This window comes from Gopherus evgoodei, chromosome 6 (genome assembly GCF_007399415.2).
Source record: "Gopherus evgoodei ecotype Sinaloan lineage chromosome 6, rGopEvg1_v1.p, whole genome shotgun sequence".
NCBI classification, from domain to species: Eukaryota; Metazoa; Chordata; order Testudines; family Testudinidae; genus Gopherus; species Gopherus evgoodei.
Window position 1 is genome coordinate 131,961,670 of NC_044327.1, and position 23,796 is coordinate 131,985,465.

General features: G+C 47.1%; 1 protein-coding gene across 2 annotated transcripts; it reads right to left on the minus strand.

Moving 5' to 3' along the window:
- Positions 1–67: 67 nt before the first annotated feature.
- LOC115653649 lies at positions 68–19,872 on the minus strand. Of its 2 annotated transcripts, XM_030567154.1 has the most exons (6): positions 19,388–19,868; positions 7,043–7,510; positions 2,637–2,777; positions 2,220–2,285; positions 1,487–1,577; positions 68–605 (listed from the first exon to the last, which is right to left on the minus strand). In XM_030567154.1, the coding sequence occupies exons 1-6, from the start codon at positions 19,536–19,538 to the stop codon at positions 401–403; spliced, it is 1,122 nt and encodes a 373-aa protein (XP_030423014.1). In that variant the 5' UTR covers positions 19,539–19,868; the 3' UTR covers positions 68–400. The 2 variants fall into 2 exon arrangements, with proteins under 2 accessions (XP_030423014.1, XP_030423015.1); XM_030567155.1 differs by lacking the exon at positions 2,220–2,285 and having other exon boundaries at positions 19,388–19,872.
- Between the last annotated feature and the right edge of the window lie 3,924 nt (positions 19,873–23,796).

The window sequence follows — 23,796 nt, forward strand, 5'->3', positions numbered from 1 at the left end:
TGGGCGGCGCAGCGCTCGGGGGAGGGGGCGGGGGACTTGGGCGGCGCGGCGCTCAGGGAGGCGGGGACTTGGGCGGCGCAGCGCTTGGAGGGGGTTCGGCAACGCTTGCAGGGTGGGGGTTACGGCGGGGCGGCGCTCTTTTTTTTTTGCTTGGGGCAGCAAAAAAGTTAGAGCCGGCCCTGTGTGCAACTCAACAAACAGAACACAATCTGCCCTGTTTGCTATAACTTTGTGCTGCATCATGTGATCGTTCTCAAGTGTAAAACAGTGTTTGCTGGTTTCTGTCAAAACCATTAGGCTACTGAAGAAAATTCACTAAGGATAGATTGTTCCCAGTGGGAGTATTTTATCAGAGGGCACTATAGTATAGACGGGCTCAGTTAGTTGTGAGGTAGCCCATCTAAAAGTTAGCATTATCAAAAAGGGGAGTGACGGTCCCATCCTTCCACTCAATCAGTATTTCCCCGTGCTGCAAGGAAGAGGAATGAGAGGCTGGCGTGCTGCTTTGCCAGCTGCCTGCCGTCACCGTTAATGGAGACTGCTCCTGTAAGGCAGCTCTGCTGCAGCTCTCTGGGTAGCTCTTCAGAGCAGAGAGCTTCTTCTTCCTAAGAGGACAGAAAAAAGTGGGACCAAAAAATCAGTTATTTCATCTAAAATTTCATTTATATCCAAGGTGGGCAATGCCCTTCTCAACAGATTTAGTAATTGCATCTGCCCGTCACTTGTTTTCCCATGTGAATTTAGAGCTGAATCAGCAGCCCTGGAGCCTGAATCCTTTATCCCCAGAACAGGTATGCTGTGGGCGGCAGCAAGCTTCCCACACAGACCGGCCCCTCTCTGGGTGTAATGTGATTGAAAGGGAAGAGGGAGAAGACTTTATCAGCTGCATTTTGGAGGGAAGGAGGGATGAAGCAGCAGGATGCCAGAGAGGAAACGATTATACGGTAGAACCTCAGAGTTACGAACTGACCAGTCAATCACGCACGTCATTTGGAATCAGAAGTACACAATCAGGCAGCAGCAGAGACAACGAAAAAGCAAATGCAATACAGCACTGTGTTACACTTTCCCTTTAAAAAAAGATTTGACAAGAGAAGGAAACTGTTTTTGTGCTTGTTTCATTTAATTTAAGATGGTTAAAAGCAGCATTTTTCTTCTGCGCAGTAAAGTTTCAATGCTATATTAAGTCAACTGTTCAGTTGTAAATTTGTCAAAGGACAGCCATAACATTTTGTTCAGAGTTATGAACAACCTCCATTCCTGAGGTGTTTGTAACTCCGAGGTTCTACTATAGTCAAAGGGGAGAGATGACCAGAACATGGACAAAACTTTCAGAGATGGGGGTGGGAACATAGTAACAGGACTTGTGAGAGCCTGTATATGGCCTGGAGGTTACACGTGCTAGTACACGTGTGGCTTTCAGGCCTTTAATTGCACAGCTGTGGCAACAGGAAAGCAGCTAAGGGAGAAACTTCATCCCACTTACTTGTTGTAACGAACATTCAGTGTCAGTATAATCAGCCCCAGTATAAATGCGAAGGGGCTGAGGACTAGCATGGCTGTCTTCCACTTGGTGGCTGAAATGGAATCAAATTGCATAATTACACACATTTTCCTCACTTAACCACTTTGCTGTGTTATTCTGTCATATTGCTCCAGACTAAAATGGACCGTTAGAGCCTCGTCAAGAGTAGCAGAGGATGTGGGTGGGGGATATGACTTATGGGTGGTCTCCTTGTTCATAGGGTCATGGGTCAGCTTTGCCATATGCTCACGGCTGCATTTTTACAGCCTATCCCTGGCAGGTTCCCCCGCTTTCTCAGCGGGTAATGAATATTCAGAATTCTCTGCCCTGCAATCCAGAGTTCTGGGATGCAAAGGGTAGCAGGAGCAAGGGACAGCAACTGTTGGATATCAACAGTAAGCTCAGGGTGGAGTGGGATTCAGCGCTCAATCACGGTAACTCTTACTCCCATGCTGGGGGTGCAGCTGATCCCTAGGAGGAATTTCTCCCCCCAGGGCATACTTCAGGCAGTTGGATGAAGGGGGGTGCTTTAGTTCTTTCTGGAGCACTGAGCAGCATCAGCATCAGATAGCACCAAGTGGGGTAGGGGGCATATCCCACAGGATCAGTTTCCTATTTGCAGGGAGAGGAAGGGACATTGGTACCCACGCTCCACCCTGTCTTTTCCCTTTTCTCATTGGTTGTTTCAACATACCTGTAGGCCTGGCCCCAGCACCTTTCCCTCGGTGTCCAGGTTGATTTTTAAATTGGCCAGATACTTCTGTGGGGGTGGGGAAGGAGCAGAGATGCACACATTAGTGGGCTGTACTGCTGAACGGGGGGGAGCATTGCACTGCATTATCCTTTCTCTTTATGGCTACAGGTTACTTGCAGGACCCCTTGCTATCAGGGTGGGAAGAGCTTGGGAGCCCGGCTGTAGCGCTAGGGTGCTACGAATGGCTGTGCACCACTCTCGTTCTGACTCTAGCACATCTGGGGCAGCCAGAGCCCCACACCAGTACACTGCTTCCCACTGCCCAGACAAGCGTCACAGCGGTGTGACGTGACAGGGACCAAACTACAGCCTCTGCTGCGCTTCAGACACGTGCATTCAAGAGAGCAAAGCACCCACCCTCCTCCATTGCTAGAAACATCTGGTCGCTCCGTGGTGCAGGAACTGTGCTGTTAAACTCAGCCAACGTGGAGGCAGGCAACTCCATCAGAGAGCCCCTGGAGCTGGTGTGCATCTTTGCAGAGGAACTGATGGTTTTAGCTTAGAAAACAAAGATGCAGACAGTTATTGTTTATTCACGATACAGCACCATGGGCTTGCATGTCCCTCAGCAAACCACACTGGGACAAAGCCTGCCCTGGCTTATTTCTCCTGCAGCCTCCCTGAGGTAGTTTAGACTGCGTGATTTGCAAGGGCCCGATCCAGTGGGGCCCTCAATTTTCATGAATTTCAAACTGAGAGCGCTCAGCAGCGTGCAAGATCAAACCAGTGGTCAGGGCAGAATTTGGCCCGGGGGGTTGGACAAGGTCCCTGTTCTGAGGAACATCCGGTCTAAGGAGGATGGGCACGATCCAAACAAACAGTTAAAAGCTGAAGCACAACGGAAGGTGCAGGCAGAGTCAGAGCTGAGATACACCCGCATGCCTGCCTGACGTGTTAAATGACTGGACATGGCCAAATGGATATTAAATGATAGGATATGTTGTTATGAGCATTACTGACAAATGAAGTAGGCACAAGCTTTTCAGTTATCAAATGCTGGTGATTAAGTATCTGAAAGCTCTAAGCCCCAAAGACTAGGGGAGTTATTTTGGATGGTCTAGGGGTACATGACTAGCATACTGACCTTGGCATTGCAAGGGTAGACCCTTTATGAGAGCGGCAAATGAGAGCCCCCATCCCCTGTTCTTGATCATCAGTCTAGATTGGGTAGCAGAAGGAGAGGAGATCCCCTGCCTCTGGGATACAATCGCTCCATTAGATGCTGCTATGGGAGCAGAGGTGTCATGCCAGCCTCTCTGGAGAATTCACAGTGTGTATAACCAGGAGTGATGCTATTACGTCTTAGTCTTGGAGAAAGTAAAGGGATTGTGGAGAGCAAGGGACTAATTTACCAAGCAACTCAACCCGAGAGAAGAGTGAAGCTTTAATATCAGGAAAAACCTTGTGACAGTGAAATAGTGTCCTCAAGGGATTGGGGGGGGGAACCCCATTACATGGGTCGCTTACAGAAAGCACCGGACCGTTCACTGCATGTCCCAATCCTTTTGTGGTCCCTGGAGCTGAAGAGTAGGGAACGGATGTGATCTCCAGATGTTTAAGTCTGTAGACAACTTTGCAAGGGAAATGTTCTTGTCATGAACCCATCTCCCAGTTTATAACCCAAATGGGCTGAAAGGAAGGAGGAATCTGATTGGATGGTGAGCTGGCTAATTAACTAAAGGTCCTGGAAACACTACCACCATTCGATATCTATTGCTGGGAGCTATCTTAGAGTTTAGACACTAGAACTAGTGAAAGCACTGACTCATAGAAACGTACGACTGGAAGGGACCTAGGCAGGTCATTTAGTCCAGTCCCCAGCACTGAGGCAGGACTAAGTATTAGCTCGACCACCCTGATAGGTGTTTGTCTAACCTTTCTAACTTTTATTATTAAGACGGCAACAGTCACTTAAAAGTGTTGCTCCCATTTTACAGATGAGGAAATTGAAGCACAGGGAAGCTGACTTGCCCAAAGGTACCAGAGCAGAGTCAGATTTAGAACCCAGGTGTTCCTGGCTCTCAGACCTGCACTCAGGCCAGCAGACCATATCGTCTTCAGTCTCTAGTAAGAATGGTGATGCCAAAGGACCCAAAAATTTTTTCTAGCTCCTTGGCAGACTGGCTCTGTATTCTAGACTAATTTTTCCTTCTTAGAAATTAACTGTGACTACCACATGAGTTGCACTGCCCAGCTCCCTGAGGTAGGACAAGGGACAGAGCTATGAACTCATAGCCAGTAGATTACACTTCATTTGAAATCAAAAAGAAAACTCTCCCGATACCATTTGCCAGCTCTTGTGATTTCATCACAAATCTCTTGATTTCTGGTGTTTGTCTTAAAGTTCCATTATATGGAATCATGTAACCTCAGCCTTCATTTTTTTTAAACAAAGTAAATTTCTCATGATTGAAGAAGGCTTGAAAACGTGACCTAAAGGCACCCTAAAGGCCCCAGAACTGGAAGGCAAATAAGGAGATCCTCAAAAAGATCAGTTTGAAATATCATTTCAAAGATGATCTCATTATTTTGGAGGGCCCAGCATGAGGTTTGAACATCTGGAGTTGGCAATACTGAAACAACCAACCTCCTCGCACTATTCTCATTTTTGAACAGAAGTGACTTTTAATTGGTTACTTCCCAATTCTGGAATCACGTGTGACCCTAAAAGCCCCTCAATGCCAGCCACACTGTATCAGCAACTCTTGTCAGGCCTGAAAAATTCACTACACCTAACACACGCCTTCCATAGTATTTATCCAAAAAGTGTCCTGTAAGGTATCAAATTAAAGCTGATGACACACCAGTCATTATTATTGCTTCTGAATGTATGTACTGACACTATATAAGGAGTTCTGTGGGCCTACTAAAAATATGTTTTAAACTATGGAACAAGGCACAGTTGACAGACAAGTTTTTCTGCCAGACAAAGCATGTTCACTTATCCCTGTTTCCAAATTAAAATTAAGCATTGTAAGCCAAACACAATGGGAGCTATATCTGCATTCTCAGTTAACATAAGAATGTGATGTCAGCATGGGAAAACACTGAAGACAGAACTGCAGGCATTTGTCCTATCACTGGGGTGCATGGTATGCCCACCCCTTGAATACTGCATGCAGATGTGGTTGCCCCATCTCAAAAAAGTTATATTGGAATTGGAAACAGTTCAGAAAAGGGCAACAAAAATGATTAGGGGTATAGAATGGCTTCCGTATGAGGAGAGATTAATAAGACTGGGACTTTTCAGCTAGGAAAAGAGGTCTATAAAATCATGAGTGGTATAGAGAAAGTAAATAAGGAAGTGTTATTTACTCCTTCTCATAATACAACAACAAGGGGCCACCAAATGAAATTAATAGGTAGCAAGTTTAAAACAAACACAAGAAAGTATTTTTTTTCAAGCAACACACTGTCAACCTCTGGAACTCCTTGCCAGAGACTGTTGTGAAGGCCAATACTCAGAAGGGAGCTAGATAGATTCATGGAGGATAGGTCCATCAGTGGCTATTAGCCAGGATAGGCAGGAATGGTGTCCCTAGCCTCTCTTTGCCAGAAGCTGGGAATGGGCAATGGGATGGATCACTTGAGGATTACCTGCCTGTTCATTTCCTTTGAGGCACCTGCCATTGGCCTCTGTCAGAGGACAGGATACTGGGCTTGATGGACCTTTGGTCTGACCCACTATGGCCGTTCTTACGTTCTCCTGGTAAGTCCTTTGAGTGTCCAGTGATGGGCTGGATGCTACAGAGGGGGATGCCGATAGAAGGGGCTGCTGTGTGTCTGTCACTAGCCTACGCAGAGAGACCTGCAGAGACCTGGAAAGCAGGGCTTGTCGGTGGCCAAAGGCTGTTGGTTTTAGGGAACTGTGCCACAGCAGGCATGAGGCAGAACTGCTTCACGCTAAGGGCAGGTAGTGGTGAGGTGCCTCAGAACCCTGAGTACTCCCAAGAGCTTCACAATGAGCAATACCAACTTCTACGTCTTCCCCGTCCTTGCTGGGGTTAGGCTGCTGTGGTTTGCAATATAAGAAGATCAGATTAGATGATTGTGGTCAGCAGATCACAAGGGTGAGGAAAGATGGGCGATTTTATCAGGGATGAGTGAACTGGTTGGAACTGAACAGAGAAAGAATTCTCAGCAATCTACTGCTCTGAAAATTGAATCAAGCTTTCTTTTCCTTTCCTTTTTTGTAAACAGCCTCTCAATGCAGATAACTTAAAAAAATGTTTTCCTGATCAATCCAGAGTAGGAGTGTGATGAAAGAGGAGGTAGTTAGTCTGAGATCTTAGGGCCCATCCAGTAGTAGGAAGTATCTCAAATCCCATGAATGAAAGCCTGACTTTAATGAACCGGCCACCCCACTTTTAGCAAACCCCAAAGTTTCAGGCGATTCAGAGAATATTACAAACTATAACATGCTCATCCCCCAAATAGGTTTTAAACTATGTAGCAAGGCAGAGTTGACAAGCAGGGTTGTCGGAAACCTTTTGAGGTTTGCCCATCACTAGTTTTATATGTTGATATATAGGGACCCAAACCTGTGAAGTGCTAAGCACCTGTCGTTTGCCGCTGGAATCAATGGTAGCTGAGGGAGTTTGAGATGTCTCTAAAGCTTCTCACATCTCCCAAGACCAGGGCCAGAGCAATCATGCGTGAGAATGATTTTACATGAACTACCAGCCTGTTAAGTCAGGTGTTAGATGGATTCTAGGTGATGAATCCCAAAGAGTAATTGGGTTGCTAATGGTTACTCTTCTTAGTTTTGTGAACCCCCCCCAACACAGCTACAGCTTCCTGCATTGGGTCACCAAGCCTCGTAGCCACTGTGGGGCTGACAGCACAGATGGTTTCATCTGACAGGGTCTTCCACTTGCTGAACTTGTCTTTCTCCCGGGACACAAAGACCCTGTGGCCTGGCTTCGTGTTGAGATGCAAGCCCAGGCCATGCAAGGTCAAGTGTCCCTTCTTGCTGCAAGCCCACATTTGGCGCTCCCTGTCCCCACATGGCTCCAGGTAGGCTGATGCGAACTCCTGTGGCTTCTGGATGGTCAGGCACTGTTTGGTTTTAAGGCTGACGATGGACTTTGTTCTGGGGTCCCACCTCCATTGCTGCTGCTGGGCATGCAGCTTGCAAGCAGCCAGGCTGATCTGGTCGCTATCCTGGTGAGCGACCTGCATGCACTTTTCCAGCCGGATGTTCTTTATGAGGAAGCTTTGCCCCTCTGATACTACGGTACAATCAAAGCACAGTTTAGAACTTTACATGCACAAGACAAACACTTCTGCAGAGCATCAGTCGTTAGCTAATGCCTAGGAAAAAAGAGACTCTTAGCCCACCACTTGCTGCATTTTCATATTCTAGATATAAAAAAAAAAATAGCAACCCTCTAAGTTTTAATTTCCTAGGGATGCATTTCTTAGAGGAAGGCGTGGTGCATTGGTACCAAGGAGCAAGGTTGGAAAGAAGTATTAATATTGTCATTAATCTGTAAAGCCAACAGAAAAAAAGTTACACATTTCACAGCCATTTTTTTGAATTTCTATGAAATTTTTAAAAAAACTGGAAAATTTCAGCCAGCTATAGAGCCAGTGAGAAACCTCCCAAAATCTGATGATATTTTTCCTAGCAGAATTAAGTTTTTCCTATGAAAAAATTCATTGAAATTCAAAAAATGTTGACAAGCTCAGTTAATCTCACCTAGTACTTCACTATGGATCACTATGCTGGGCTCTGTGGCTACTTCCTATGGCAACAATGGAAATAAAATGGCGAGCCTTAAAAACACTGGAAATGATTAGATAAGGCGACTCACAACTTTTCAATCTACAATACAATTATTGCCTCCAATATCACTGCCCAGATGTCAGGGTTCCAGATCCGAGAAGGCCCAGGCAACTGAGTTACCAACCTAGTGATGGTTCATAGACCTGCTCTATAATTCTCTCGCAACTGTAGGAAGACAGCCCGGGTCACAGTACTGTTAGCTTTTGAACTTCTGTATTGATCATTTTTTGCAATGAGCAACAAAGGTTCCGGGGCCTTTAAGGGGTAGATCCCAGCCAGTCAACCGAAAAGATTGCATCTGTATTCATTCCAAAATCAACCATAAATCTGACCCACAAGCATCCTGAAATACCCTTTAAACACTCTACCATACATCTCTAATAGATGCGTCTCTTCTGCTGCACAAAACATGTTATGTCCCTACCAAATCTTGAATGATAATTTGGTTTTGAAGAAAGAAGTATGGAAACAAATGTTTCAGATTCTCACCACATTTCCCCTAGGTCATTAAAAAAATCTTTATAACTTTAAGGATTTGATCATCTATTCCCCCAGTGGTGAAAAATTCTCACATTCACCCCGAGAGTCAAAACCTGCAAAGCCTGAAGGAAAAAGTCTGAAATGTGAAGAACAAGGAGACTGAATGATGACTTTAGAATGGAATCCTAATAATGATCTTAACATCTTCCTCTGCAGAATTTCCCCTCTTGGCACATAGGACAATACCTTTCATTGGCATCAAGTCACTAGCTCAGTATGTGAAGGGACTGAGTGACAAAGCAAACAAAACTTAGGGCACAGCAGGGTGCGAAGGAAACAATAGATTAAAGACCTGTTAGCTTTGCTTGTAGGAAACTCCAGTCTCCTGCTAGACTACATGCCTAATATTGTTCGTTAATTCAGGAAAAAATACGAAGGGACTTTCTGGCTGTTTCTGAACCTACTGGGAAGAGAATGGGCAGAGTTTGCTTTTCAGCTTCTAAAATGTTATTTCACTGAAATATGAATACATTAAATGCTTAATGCTGGTGAACAAGGAGAGAGGCCTAGACAGTGAAAGGCTCCGTTTGTCCATAGGTTACAGTATGGTCCACAGCAGAGTGAGTATCTCTAGAGCCTTGCGCGGATACAAAATTTATATCCACATCCGATCTGTGATCCACAATTTTTTTTGAGGGGGAAAATGTAAGCGTATCCAGTGAACGGCACTTGATATCAGTTTGTTTTCTCAGAGATGCAACCTTCCTCCCTGGTTATGAGAAAGGAAAACGAATGAATAGGTTTCCCCAGTCACTTACCTCTCCTCTCAGTGGTACATGTACCCCCGGGACCTGGGCCTTTTTGTTAAGCAGGGAGGGAAATAATTGCAGCAGCCCCTTCCTAAAGTACTGGCAGCAGCAAAGACCCAGTGACCAGCAATCCCAGTTTGGCTGAGATAGTATCAGGCTTGTACAAGTGGCCCCAGTAACCTCATGACCAAGCCAGTGTTCCACCTTGAGAGACTCAGCTCAGGTGTCTGAGATCTAGCGGAGTTCAGGGGAACCCCTTTCTATAAAGACGTGTCTTGGGCTGACAGTAAGGCTGGTGCAAAGGTGGCATCAGGCAGGCATAGTTCAACCTGGGGAATACCCCTCAAGGCAGAAAGTTTCTATCCCTCCCAGGCACTTCACTGGCCCTCCACCGCCTTTGCTGCAAATCTGGGTGTTGTCATAATGTCAAGGGTAACTGCATCTGTATTGCACCTTCATGGTCCCTTGAGGGCACCCACTAAGGTTGCCAGTTCTGAGCTGTCACTTCTCTTGGGTTGGAGACCAGTGTCTCTCTCCCTCCTGACGGGAGTTTTAAGGCTTCACAACTCCCTGCTTTACACTTCATAACTCCAGCGAGTCAGTCTGCCTAAAGGCCAGCACTGGTGCATTGCTGTCTCTCCGAGGACCATGACCCGAGTATTGCCAGCAGTTACAAGTTACAACCAAGCTCTTTCTAAGCCAGCACCTTTATTCATAAGGTAAAAGCATTACAGAGAAAACATCAAAAGCAAACAGATGTAAACACACACTAAGCATAATAGGAATCACCCCACAGTCTTATGGGGCCCTAGCAGGCCAATGTTTCCCCAGTCCTTCCGCAAGATTGGGGGCCCCCTTGGACAGAAGGTCCTGTCCGTTTGCTGGCTCAGAAAGAAGGCCCTGAGTCAGTTTAATCCCAGCCTTTTTATAGCCAAAACCCTCTCTTTGTCTGCTGGTCTTTTGAAAATCCAGTTTGAGCCAGTCTGTATGAGCCTCCTGGGGGGTGGGGATGGAGGGTGGAAGTGCCTCTCTTGGAGGTGTTTACCTGAATCACCCCCCCCACTGCTTCTGGTTCCTGGAGGAGCTGGGGTAACCCTCCCCCTGCAGTTGCACACAATCCCTGGCCCACAGTGATCCATACGCTTTATACAATGCAGTCCCCAAACATGCTGCATGGGATTGCAATATTCATCACAGGGGCGTTCCAATGCAGAGGTGGACTGGAGGAGGAAGGGAGGGGCATGGCTGCAATGGACTTGCACCCTTGCAAAGCCCCAAAGAGGCCAATGAAGCAAAGGCACCTCCTAGGGCAGCCCTTGGAGTTGCCTCAGCCTGCCCTGGGCCCCCTGTAGCTGCTGAATAGGGGCGTACAAACAGCATCTCCCCTGTCTCAGTGCTCAGACGTGAATCTACCCCTGTGTCTTTCTGCCTCTTCCATCACACCTGGTAATAGACATTGCAGCTGAAATGCCGTGGCAATTTTATGGCTGATGCATGAGGCGGAATGAATCCAGCTCCCTCTCCTGGCGCTAGTAGGGGTACCCAAGATAGCAAGCAATTACTGGGCCAGAGCCTGGGTTGGTTTACAGCAGCACTGCTTCGTGGGAGTCATGACGGGTTACATCAGCGGAGGACCAAGCCCCTGGCAATCAGCAGTGAGCTCAGTAAGGACTCGAAGCACGAAGAGCAGAGGGGTGAGAAGGTGGCAGCACTACAGGATAGCTCTTCTGGTAGCTGCTCTTTGGGCCTTCCCCAGCCGTTGTGACACAGAGAAAACTCACAGCGAAGTCAAGGACAGTTTGCCAAGCGAGGAGGGTTTTGTTTGTTTTCAAAGTGCCTCCATTTGGAAGGCAGCAGGGGAAAGCCCTGTTGCAAATGGTTGTAAAAGCAAACACAGATTCCTAAAGCTCAAAGCCTGAAGGTTAATAATGTAGGGGAAATAGTTAAATATTAGCAATTGGAGAGCACAGAAATGTGGCGCCAGATTTCAAACCCTTTTAGGGCATAAGACAAGTGCTACATGGGCCTTGTGCAAGCTCTCTGAACAGGGGTGGATGTTACCCTTTAATGCTTAGTTATAAGGTGGCAGACAAAGAGTGGGAGAGAAGATATAGTAACATAGAGCACTAGCTTCCAAGTATCAGTCCCGAAGAAAAACTGTACTTTAGTGTAACCCTCCCCCGCAGCATATCAGCATTATCCAAAGCATAGGATGTGTCCTCTTGAAGGTGTGACGCTCTAGCTGCCAGGGGAGGCCCTGACAGACCTTTCAGCTGTTCTCCAGAATCTCAGCTTTTGTTTAAAAGAAAAAGTTAGTCTCTAACTATTATGGTTGCGGAGAAAAGCTTCAAAATGTGACCCAAGTGAACTCATCTGAGTTTGCAGAGATCCTGAAACAATAGCTGTGAAGTGTGATCTACCCCGTCCATTTCACTGGATGCAGATGCAGTGGTGAGACTTTAATGGTCGGCGTGCCTATTTCACCGCTTGTCAAAGCATGTAAGAAAGGAGAGGAAAGATCCTAGTGTCAAGAACTAAAATATGGGCATACCCTTAACAAGCCCTGCCAGAATTAAAGGAGTGGGTATGGTTGTTTCCTTCTCCGGAAGCTGGGCTGTAAACACCACAGTGTTTGAATACATGTGTTTGCCCATTCATGCTTTCAAGCCAAGAGAGAGAAACACACAGTCACCGAGTATTTCTAAAGAAAAACCCAGCAGGCAGCTGGTTAAATACTCATAACCATCAAAGGCTTTTGTGGTTATCATCATCTCTGGAAAATGCTGCAAGGGCAGAGCTTCCATTCCCTGTTGACAGCTCCTTATGACAGGTGGGTCTGTGGCCATTTTTCTTACAGCTCCTCTACCGTGATTTTGCCCCTGTGCAAAGCCCAGCACAAGTTTTATGTGGGGATGAAGTCCTCGTCTGAGGATGTTAAGTAGTGGATAAGCCCTGTACTGGTCGCCTGCACAGAGGTCAATTTCATCCCTCATGTGGATGCTCAAACAGCCTATCACCTGTAACCCTTCTTCCAGGGGGCACCAGCAGCAACCCGGGCCGGGTTCAATACCTAGGGGTTCCTTTTCGACAATACAACACAAAACCGGCTCGAGCCCCCCACCCAGTAACTTGGGAAAATTACACGCCACCCCTGGGCGCCTCTGAGAGGCAAAACTTCCCCTCCCGTAAGCACAGAGTCTGACTGTAGAAAAGAATATTTTAATGAAAGGAGGGAAGTAACTTGGCGTTAATTAGGGAAAATGCCTAGCAGGATTCATAAACCTAAAACTGTGAGCAGGACACCCACCCCAGAGTGCGTGGGGCACTGCCTCATGTTCTTGAGTTCTACAACCAAAAATTCCTTGTTCTGTGCCCTCCTCTGCTCCCCGCACCACATCCCACTCAGTGGTTGTCCTGGGTCAGTGAGGCCCCAGGGTTCAAAGGTGCATCTGTGTGAGTTCACCTCCCACCTGGGGAAGAAGGCACCTTGCTCACTCTGCAATCTGAGCACTTGTGCTGGCTGACCGCCCCGCCGCTCGTCCCTCTCCTCTGGCCACCTCGCCAGCTGACTGTCTGTCACCTTCTGCTGCCACCTGCCTCTCTGCTGTGACCTCTGACCAAAAGGGTAATTCAGGCCTTGGGACAGAATGAGTCTGACATCCCTTCATTAGGTCCAGGGCCAGCTCCAGGCACAAGCATTCCAAGCAGGTGCCTCGGGCGGCAATCTGCAAGGGGCGGCAGTCCATGTGTTTTTGGCCCCAAGCAGCGCGCCAAAGTGCCGACGCGGATGGCAGGGGCAGTCTGGGTGCCGTTAGGGCATCTCACGTATTTCTGCGGCGGCAGCAATTCGGCGGCAGTTTCTATGTTCAGCTGTCTGCAGCGGCGCAGCTTCTGTCTTCCGGCTGAAGACAGAAGCTGCTGCCGAATTGCCGCCACTGCAGAAACGCGCATGCAACCCTAACGGCACTGCCCCTGCCGTCAGCATCGGCAATTCGGCGCGCTGCTTGGGGCGGCAAAAACAGTAGAGCTGGCCCTGATTAGGTCCCCTCTTAAGGCTGGTTTACATGGCACAGCAACTCTCACACAGGAAGGATGAGTTCTAGAGAAGTGTGCATCACCGCGCTGCATAGACAAACCCTAAGGAGTGCATCTTCCAACGCACTGAACAGGAGGTTCAGGCAAGGTGCGTATTGCTCCATCTCTGATCTCCATAGCGCTAAGCTGCTGCCCCACATCCAAATATATCATTGGAGCTTGCATATGGCAGCGAGGCCACCCAACACCCCACTGAGGTAGGTAGGTAAGAAGAGTTTTCACCTGTTGGAGAGAGAGGTAAGTGAGGCACAGAGAGATTAAAGCTAGAGGTAGTGGACAAAAATTAGGAACCTAAGCCCATAGATAGATAGATAGATAAATAAGTGGTGTGATTTTCAAAAGGGCTGAGCACTTACCATACCCCTGCAAAGCTCAGTGGTTTGAGCATTGGCCTGCTAAACCCAGGGATTTGAGTTCAATCCTTGAAGGGGCCATTTCGGGAACTGGCATAAAAATCTGTCTGGGGATTGGTCCTGCTTTGAGCAGCGGGTTGGACTTGATGACCTCCTGTCAAGGTATTATTTCCACTTTGAACTTTAGCATCCAGAAAGCAGGGACCTGCATGTACCCTTTTAAGCTTAATTTCTAGCTTAGATCTGATAACGCTGCCACCAACCAAAAATATAGTGTTTTGGTACACTTTCTGTCCCCCAAAAACCTTCCCTGGGGAGCCCAAGACCCAAACCCCTTGGGTCTTAAAACAAAGAGGAATAAACCATTCCCCCTCCTTCTTTCTCCCTCCCAGACTTTCCCTGAGAGATTACTGATGCAAACTCCTTGGATCCTAAAACAGAGAGGAAGTAACCTTCCCCCCCACCCTTCTCTCCCCCCACCACTCCCTGGTGAGTTCAGACTCAATCCCCTTGTCTTACACAAGGAAAAAAAATCAATCAGATTCTTAAAAAAGAAAGTATCAGAGGGGTAGCTGTGATAATCTGGATCTGTAAAAGCAGCAAAGAGTCCTGTGGCACCTTATAGACTAACAGACGTTTTGGAGCATGAGCTTTCGTGGGTGAATACCCACTTCGTCAAATGCTTGTAGTGGAAATTTCCAGGGGCAGGTATATATATGCAGACAAGCTAGAGATAATGAGGTTAGTTCAATCAGGGAGGATGAGGCCCTGTTCTAGCAGTTGAGGTGTGAAAACCAAGGGAGGAGAAACTGGTTTTGAGGGGCAGCAATGCCAGCAATGCCCCTCTGCTATGTACATCAGCAAACTGGACAGTCGCTACGGAAAAGGATAAACGGACACAAATCAGATATTAGTAATGGCAATATACAAAAACCTGTAGGAGAACACTTCAACCTCCCTGGCCACACTATAGCAGACCTTAAGGTAGCCATCCTGCAGCAAAAAAAACTTCAGGACCAGACTTCAAAGAGAAACTGCTGAGCTTCAGTTCATCTGCAAATTTGACACCATCAGCTCAGGATTAAACAAAGACTGTGAATGGCTTGCCAATTACAGAACCAGTTTCTCCTCCCTTGGTTTTCACACCTCAACTGCTAGAAGAGGGCCTCATCCTCCCTGATTGAACAACCTCATTATCTCTAGCTTGTCTGCATATATATACCTGCCTCTGGAAATTTCCACTACATGCATCTGACGAAGTGGGTACTCACCCACGAAAGCTCGTGCTCCAAAACGTCTGTTAGTCTATAAGGTGCCACAGGACTCTTTGCTGCTTTTAAAAAAGAAAGCTTTTAATTAAAGAAAGAAAAAAGTAAAGATTATCCACCTGAGGCCCCTTCCAAACTTGATGTTTTATGATTCTATACCCAGGGTTCCATGCAGACTTGTGCAGATAGTGCACAAAGTCACACCACTGTATCTTCACACCCGTGTTTAGATGAAAGCTAGCTCGGGCATGCTGCCCTGGGCGGCAGTCAGACCTTCTAATGCAGTGGTAACATACCCTAAGGAACAGCCTAGCTCAGCAAGGGTTATTTCAAGAGCACTATTTCGGCTATTCAATACAGTAAGTGCAATGGGAACTGTACTACTCATTTCAATAGGAGCAGAGTTAGGACACTGTGGAGCCCTTTTGAAAACTCCACCATAGATTCCTTCGTGCCACAGGCAAGGGGGTCTCCTGTGGCACATGTGAACCTGGTTAACAGCAGTGAGTTATCCACACAATTACAAACACAGGTTTGGTCATTTTAAGAAAAATTCTGCACACAGACCAGGAGGCTCAAATCCCCAGCTCTCCTGCAGGGGATTTCCAGTGAAAAACATTGACTCAAAATTCTCTGCTGGCATAATTCCATTGATTACACCCCAGCAGAGAATTTGAACACACTGAGTTCTGGTAAACAAAAGACACTTCCTCTGCTGCAGGCGGCAGCGGTGGCAGGGGGGATTTCAAGATGCCAGCAGGACAGGACTGTGTTAGAGGTGGGGGAGAAAGAGGCTTTGGACAGGAGAATGTCTGCAGCCTTAGGCCCTGTTTACACTACAGGACTGGCCCAGTTGTATTGAATGAGTTTAAGCGTTCACCTAGATTGTTTTCAATTGCACCACCTTCTGGGTACCTATCTCATAATTCTTGACTCTCTCCCAGACACCATGCATTCTGGGAGATATTTTGGCATTGTCAGCCCTTAGAGAATTAACTAGGGTTACCACCTGGCCAATATCTGACCAGCCTGCCTGTTTTTTTATGGATTTGCCAGTTGCCAGAAAAAAAATTAATCTGCTGGGGTTTTTTTATGTGTGTTTAAAGATTGCATTATTATCTAATTACACTGGGGTATCTAATGTTCAAAGTTTGTGTCCAGAAAAGATGCTGCAGTGTTCCCATTTCCGCAGTTTAAGCGGTAGATCCACACTGTCAAAGTACAGCAGCTGTCGGCCCTCCAACAGTGAGAGAGGGTGTGAGTCACTGTAAGTGGCTGTTGAAGGGAGCGGGAGGATGCAGAGTTGCCTTGTGGTTGGGGTTGAAGTGGGCTTGTTTTGAAGATGGGGGAAGTGGCCATTTTTGTGTGTGTGTGTGTGTGTGTGTGTGTGTGCATTTCAAAGGCAGTAACCCTAGAACTAACTCATCTGTTTCAGCTTGTCTGTTCCACACTGGTGCTGAACTGGTTCAGAACAAACCTGTTAAGTTTAGCTGGTGATTAAACCTGATGAAAGATCATCTGTTCAAGCTCATTAGACCATTTGGATGTGTGTCTGCAGAGTGTTTACAAACATTTGAGAGGCTTTAATCTGGGTAATTTGTCTGGTTTAGACCAGTTGTAATGCTCTGATATTCAAAATAGCGTGACGGTTTGAACTTTTGCTCATTCAAGCTGAACCTGTAGCCTGGTCGCTACGACCGTGATGCCTTTTGATTTCTCTGCCCTACATTCTTAAGGACTCGCTGTGCTCAGAGCTCATAGAATCAGCTGCTGATGGCTACAGCCTAGGACAACATTGCTGTATGCGCTGTGCTCTCCTGCAGAAACTTTACTTTTGTTCTCTACCGTGTTGGTTTCGGGTACCTAAAACCAGGGCCCGTTCAAGCAAATCTGGTGCCCCTGCAGAGCTCTTCAATGGGGGCTTGCTTTCTAAGTGATGACTTTCTTCCCAAATTGCTCTCCTGTCAGCTAGGAGTCAGGATAGCTCCTAGGGAGGCATAAGGGTGTGTACTGTTTCTTTAAAAAGCTACAGCAGGAAGGAATTGGGGGTTAGGGAAAATCTCTATAGCAGTGGTTCTCAGCCAGGTGTCCGGGGCCCCCTGGGGGGCCATGAGCTGGTTTCAGGGGGTCCATCAAACATGGCTGGCGTTAGACGCACTAGAGCCCAGGGCAGAAAGCTGAAGCCCCACCATACAGGTCTGCAGCCCTGGGCCCTGAGCTCCAGCGCCTAGGGCTGAAACTGAAGCGGGAGCAACTTAGTTTTGTGATGCCCCTTGTGATGTGGGCCCCCAGGCAACTGCCCTGCTTCCTACCCCTTAACGCCAGCCATTTTATATGGAGAAAAACAATTGTTGTAGGACAGGTGGGCCATGGAGTTTTTATAGCCTTAAAAAGAAAAATGTTCAAACCCCTGTTCTACAGTGAAATACCCAGACAGCGAGAGAGAGAGAGAGGGAGAGAGAGAGCGAAGCATTAGGAATCATGTTGTTTTTCTTTATTCCAATAAAGTTCCTTGGTCAGTGTTAGAAGAAAGCAATACTCTCGGTGATTCTTCCCTTTTGTCCCACCACAGGGGCCTAGAGAGAATGTGTCTGGAACTGGGGCATGTGTGTTTATGGCTGGTGTTAGGGTAAAAGTGGATAGAGTTTTCTTGTTATTATGATGAAAATAGGAAATGGTGAAAGCACGAGGGGGTCGCGCTGAGGCTACCCAGCCCGGGCTGGGATAAATAGGAAAATGTCTTTTATCTCCAAATGGTTCAGGTTACTATCATTTCAGAGCTCTCAGTCATCACCAAGCAGAGCGCACTTCACATCCCATGCTATTAAAGCATGAGCTGTAAATCAACCGTCTTGGATTTTAGCCTGTCCCAGATGGAAGGGGAAATCCAGGTTGGGGTTATGCAGGACAAAAGGCATCAAAGTTTGACAGCTATGTGCACTACGCAAACTGCTGGAGAGGTTCATCCACCATCACCCAGAGCCCCTCAGTTGATCTATAGCAGTATCTGTCCCTGCTCATTTTACTAGTGACTGATTTTTGAGTGGGGACATGATGCTTAAGGTTCCCCCTAATTTTAACTCTTTACTGCTGCCCAACATCACACATCCTACATCACAGTGGTGGTCCTCTCTGACCTGGGGACAGGGCACCCTTTGGAGGTCATTGCTGCTGTTCTGAGTGACAGATGGGAAGGATCTCAAAAGTACTGTGACATATTCCAGCCCTGATCATGCTAAGCAGATAGCTTTCCGTATGGCTTTCCTTGTTAGGCAGGCTACTGTAAAAGTGAAATGAATTATATTAAAGAAATAGAATGAATTAAAGAATGCTGTATGTGCCTTTAAGTAGAAATGAAAAGAATGCTGCGATCCAGGTGTCAGGAAAGCAGACATTAAGGTAGAACAATTGCTCCACTTAAGGGCGATTGGTGAAGTATTAGCCTTATAGGAGTTAGTAAGGAAGTAGGATATGCATGCTGTGCCCCGGGGAAATTTTACAATTTTGCTCTCTTTGTCCCTTTGTTTAGTTCATGCCCTTTTAGCTGCATAAATAAGACTGTTTGGGTCTTGCATGGGGGCTCACATCATCTGGGTGTTATTAGCAGAGCGCTGTGCTAATAAAACAGAATGGTCTGACAAACTGTGAGTCCTGAGTCTAACTTTGACACTGTGGTCCTGCAGACCAAAAGTCAGGCTGGCTTGCATTGGAGTCTCATTATGCCTGAGCTCCTCTAAGCTCTGGGATGAAAGGGTTTGGTTCGTCTCTGAAAACAGTTGTGATTTCTGTCTGCAGTTTCAAAAATAAATGAATTAAATGAAAGCATCCCTCATGAGCAATGAGAGCTGTAGTCCTTCAGGCTCTAGCAGCTAAGCATCTTCCCTAGCACACCCTGAACACTTGTACTAATTCATTGCATTCTGACAAACTTTTTCAGATGGGGAAACTGAGGCACAAGACAGTTAAGTGAGTTACCCAAGATCAGAAGCAGAATTACAACCGAGCAGTTCTGACTGCAAACCACTAGCCAGCAATGCCTCTCAATACCCATTGCAGCTGGGATGCCATCGTAAATGCTCTCTGGCCTCATGCTCTGCATGTCTGCTTACAGCTAGAAATTGGTCACTCTATGTATTTAAACCCAGCTGTTGTTAAATGCTATGTGGAGGTGCACTGCAGAATAACACATTTCACTGCTACTGGATTTAGAGCTTTACAATAAAACAAATACAGACTCTACAGTAGCAGCAAACTGGACTCAGGTCTACGGGGCAAAGGGGTTCTTGTTTGGCAATCACCAAGGAGAAAAACTTACCCTGTAGCAAAGGAAGGAGGCACATCCATCTCAGGCTCCACTTGAAAAGCTCCATTGTTTCCCAGCAACAAAGGGGGAAGAAGAGTCCCCGAAAAGAATGATCAGGACTGGAGAGTGGGAGCTGGTTTGTTTTTCTTACTCTTGCTTTCATTCAAAATCAACGCGAAAGGGGAAGAAAGAAAGAAAAAAAATAAATCCCCACTTTCTGTTTTAGCGCTGTAGGACTGGCAAAGAACCAGCTTCCAGACACACTCTGCCCCGCTCTTGCTTTCCAGAGAATCCTGCTGCTCCAGTCAGGGGACTCCTGCTCCCACGCCCAGCTAGAATTTCAAATCCCTTATGGGAAGTTGTATAACAATCCGGACCAGGGGAAACACACCAGCAAAGCAGTCAGAGGCCATAAAGTTCAGCTCCTTAGCAGCTGCAGTTGCTTAGTGGGCAACAAGGCGAGAATACTAAAGAGGCTGGGCTGGCCAAGGATCCAGAGATAGGTTTTGGAGTAGAAAGGGAAAGTGCAGGCAAAGCTGCTGGATAGCCAGTTTCCCGGTACTCAGGGCAGTTACTGAACGCTGCACACTGAGGTTACTGTGGCTCTGGCACTGGCTGCTTGAGTTTGCTGTCTCGAAGTCAGGGGTCGGCAACCTTTCAGAAGTGCTGTGCCGAATCTTCATAAATTCACTCTAATTTAAAGTTTCGCGTAGCAGTAATACATTTTAATGTTTTCAGAAGGGATCTTTCTATAAGTCTATAATATATAACTAAACTATTGTTGTATGTAAAGTAAATAAAGTTTTTAAAATGTTTAAGAAGCTTCATTTAAAATTAAATTAAAATGCAGAGCCCCCTGGACTGGTGGCCAGGACCCAGGCAGTGCGAGTGCCACTGAAAATCAGCTTGAGTGCCGCCTTTGGCACACGTGCCATAGGCTGCCTACCTCTGCTCTAAAGAGACATGTTCCTGCAGAGCCTGGGGTGATCGATCGCAGGGGGCCTTTGTAAGTGCTAAGTTACAGCATTTTACAGAAGTGGTTGTTGGCAAATGGAACCACAGCAGATTTCCCATAAGTTTGGCCAGAGATAAACAGAAAGATGGTGGAGGTAGCAGGGCTCTGTTGTCAGATGCCACCTGTGTGGTGCTCTGCTCTATCCAATGTTGATAACAGTTGGCTGCATGTGTGTGTTTCCTCTGGGTGCTGCCCTGGCTCTGCACAGATCGCTGACACAGCAGACCCTGAGAGAACCCCCAGTGACCACAGACTCTGATAAGATACGAAGGCACCTGGGCCAGCTTCTTTGTCAAACAAAGCACAGTCTCCAGCTCCCTGGATCAGATGTCTACAGTTGTGCTAGTACATATGTGCTCCCTGACAATTGACACAGCTCAGTCAGTGGCGGGACTTTCCACTGCTCCCTAGGTTGCACAAAGACAACTCCTCAGGTGTGCATTCTTATACACAAGTACAAACAAATTACACATCACTCCTGACGTATTGAGGGGCATAGGGCTGGCTTTAGGCCTATGTCACCAATTCCCCCGAATCGGGCCCCGCGATAAGAGGGCCCCACGCCCAGTGAGAATCCCTTCCCCGGCTAGAGGCGCCTTTTAAATTTTTACTCACATGGTGGCAATCCAGGTCTTTGGCAGCACTTCAGCAGTGGGTACTTCGCTTGCTCTGGGACTTTGGCGGCACTTCGGCGGCACTGAAGGACAGGGCCACACAGAGGATTCAGGGGGCCTGGGTCAAAGCAATTTTGAGGTTTTTTTTTTTTTTTAATCATCTCTGCCGGGGCCCATCGAAACTGTTCGAATTGGGCCTTGCACTTCCTAAAGCCGGCCCTGGCGGTGCAACCCCCTATATAGCAAGGTACAACCCTTCTGCATGTTGGAGTGCTGCCTCGATCCTGGTCAGGGGCGGCTCCTGGCCCCAGCAAGCCAAGCGAGTGCTTGGGGAGGCATGCCGCAGGGGGCTCTCTGCCAGTTGCCGGGGGGGGGGGGGGTGGCAGGCAGGCCATTTTCGGCGGAGTGCCTGTGGAGGGTCCTCTGGTCCCGTGGCTCCACGGAAGTCACGGGACCAGAGGACCCTCCTCAGGCATGCCTGTGGGAGGTCCACTGGAGCCGCAGGACCGGCAACCGGCAGAGCGTCCCCCACGGCATGATGCCATGCTTGGGATGGTGAAATGTCTAGAGCCGCCCCTGCTCCTGGTATACGTTAGTTTGAACAAACAAATCTATCCGTCATAGTATCGTTTTGAGCCTGTCTTTTAGGATGATGTGATGATGCGGTTCTGGCGGGACCCAACTGAGAGGGCCAATTCAGAACCAATTGCTTAAACAGGGCAGTTACAGCCCTAGGCTGGGGTTTTTCCCCATCTAAGGCAAACCAAACCAGCCAGACAAAAATGACTTCGGTTTCACCCCACTGGCTGACCACAAGTCACACAAGCAATTTCCTTAGACACTCCAGTCTCCTAGTATCACCACCAGTGCCACCCGTCCTGGGGATGAATGGTTATGAAAACCAACACCCCAATAAAAGAAAAAGGTTCTCTCGATCCCAAAGGACCAAGCCCAGACCCAGGTCAATATACACATCAGATCTTACCCACAAATCACGCTGGTGCCAATCCTTTAGAATCTAAAATCTAAAGGTTTATTCATAAAGGGAAAAAGGTAGAGATGAGAGCTAGAATTGGTTAAATGGAATCAATTACATACAGTGATGGCAAAGTTCTTAGTTCAGGCTTGCAGCAGTGATGGAGTAAACTGCAGGTTCAAATCAAGTCTCTGGAGAACATCCCCCGCTGGGATGGGTTATTAGTCCTTTGTGTGGAGCTTCAGCTTGTAGCAAAGTCCCTCCAGAGGTAAGAAGTAGGATTGAAGACAAGATGGAGATGACGCATCAGCCTTGTATAGGCTTTTCCAGGTGTAAGAACACTTCTTTGTTCTTACTGTGGAAAATTACAGCAAAATGGAGTTTGCAGTCACTTGGGCCAGTCCCTGCACACCCTGTTGAGTTACAAGGCATATCTGCCTCCTCTCAATGGGTCAATTGTGTAGCTGATGGTCCTTAATGAGTCATCAAGCAGGCTAAGCAGAGCTAACACCAACTTGTCTGAGGTGTCACCCAGAACTACAGCATCCATTTTTACAGCCGATACTTATAACTTCAACTACAAAATGATACATACATATAGACAGCATAATCATAACCATCAACCCATAACCTGGTCTTAGACACCCTATATGACCCCCTTTACATAAGATTTGGTGCCACTACAGGACCTTGGTTGCAAACTATGTTCTATATGGTCCCAGTTTATATCAATAACATCACAGATGGGTCAGCCTGTTCCGCATTATCTCTGCGGAATGTGTTTGTATCAGCCTGTTCTGGTGCCATCCTGGTCCATGTTTATCCTATTAGTGCTCGATACCCTGTAGATATGCGTATACGTCCAATTAGCAGCTGCCTTGCCAATTTTTGTGAGCAGGGCCTGCCTCTGGCTCACAGCTTAACCTTGCTTTATGTTAGCAAAGTCTTGACCATTACTTTGGTTCAGGCCTCAGGCCTCATACTGGGCCTCTGATTCCAAGGGTTTATGTTTCAGGACCTCATCTTACTACATTCCCCCACTTTTTGCCTTTTTATGGGGAGGATGTTTAACCATCGTCCTGGAAAAGCATAATGCATGGACTAAAGATAACCCAGTGGGCTAAAGACTGTTATGTGGTTACTTTATTTTACCATCCATACACTCATGCCCCATCTGTCTTTAGTCTGTACATTCCCTCATATGACTGATGGTCAGATTTTATTTTCTAATTGATTGTAGTCCCTTATAGTGGGCTTGGGAATGTTAGGTCCAGGACCATGACTAAGGAATGTAGTATTATGATTGAACCTTGGAGGCACTCCAAAATAATTAATATATATGAATAATATGGATATGGTGTATATATTTGTAGTGTATATGGGTATATATGTTGTCGTCAGACTCTACTGGTGTAGAGCTCTGTTCTGTTCAATGTTGATATCAGTTGGCTGCGTGCGTGTTCCCTCTGTGTGTTGCCCCGGCTTTGCGCAGATCTGTGACACAGCAGACCCCGAGAGAACCCCCAAGGACACAGACTTTGATAAGGTACGAAGGCACCCGGGCCAGGCTGATTGGCAAACGAAGCACAGTAATAGTTTCCTATAGACTCTACAGGACATACTACGAGTTTGTGCCCCCGGCATTGGACACAGCTCAGTCAGTGGCTGGACTTTCCACTGCCCCCTCGGCCGGACAAAGACGTCCACTTAGGGATGTATTTTTATACACAGGTACAAACAGGTTACGCATCATTGGACGTACTGAGGTACAGCCCTTCTATTAGGGGGTTGCCTTTCTCTTGACACAGGTTGGTTT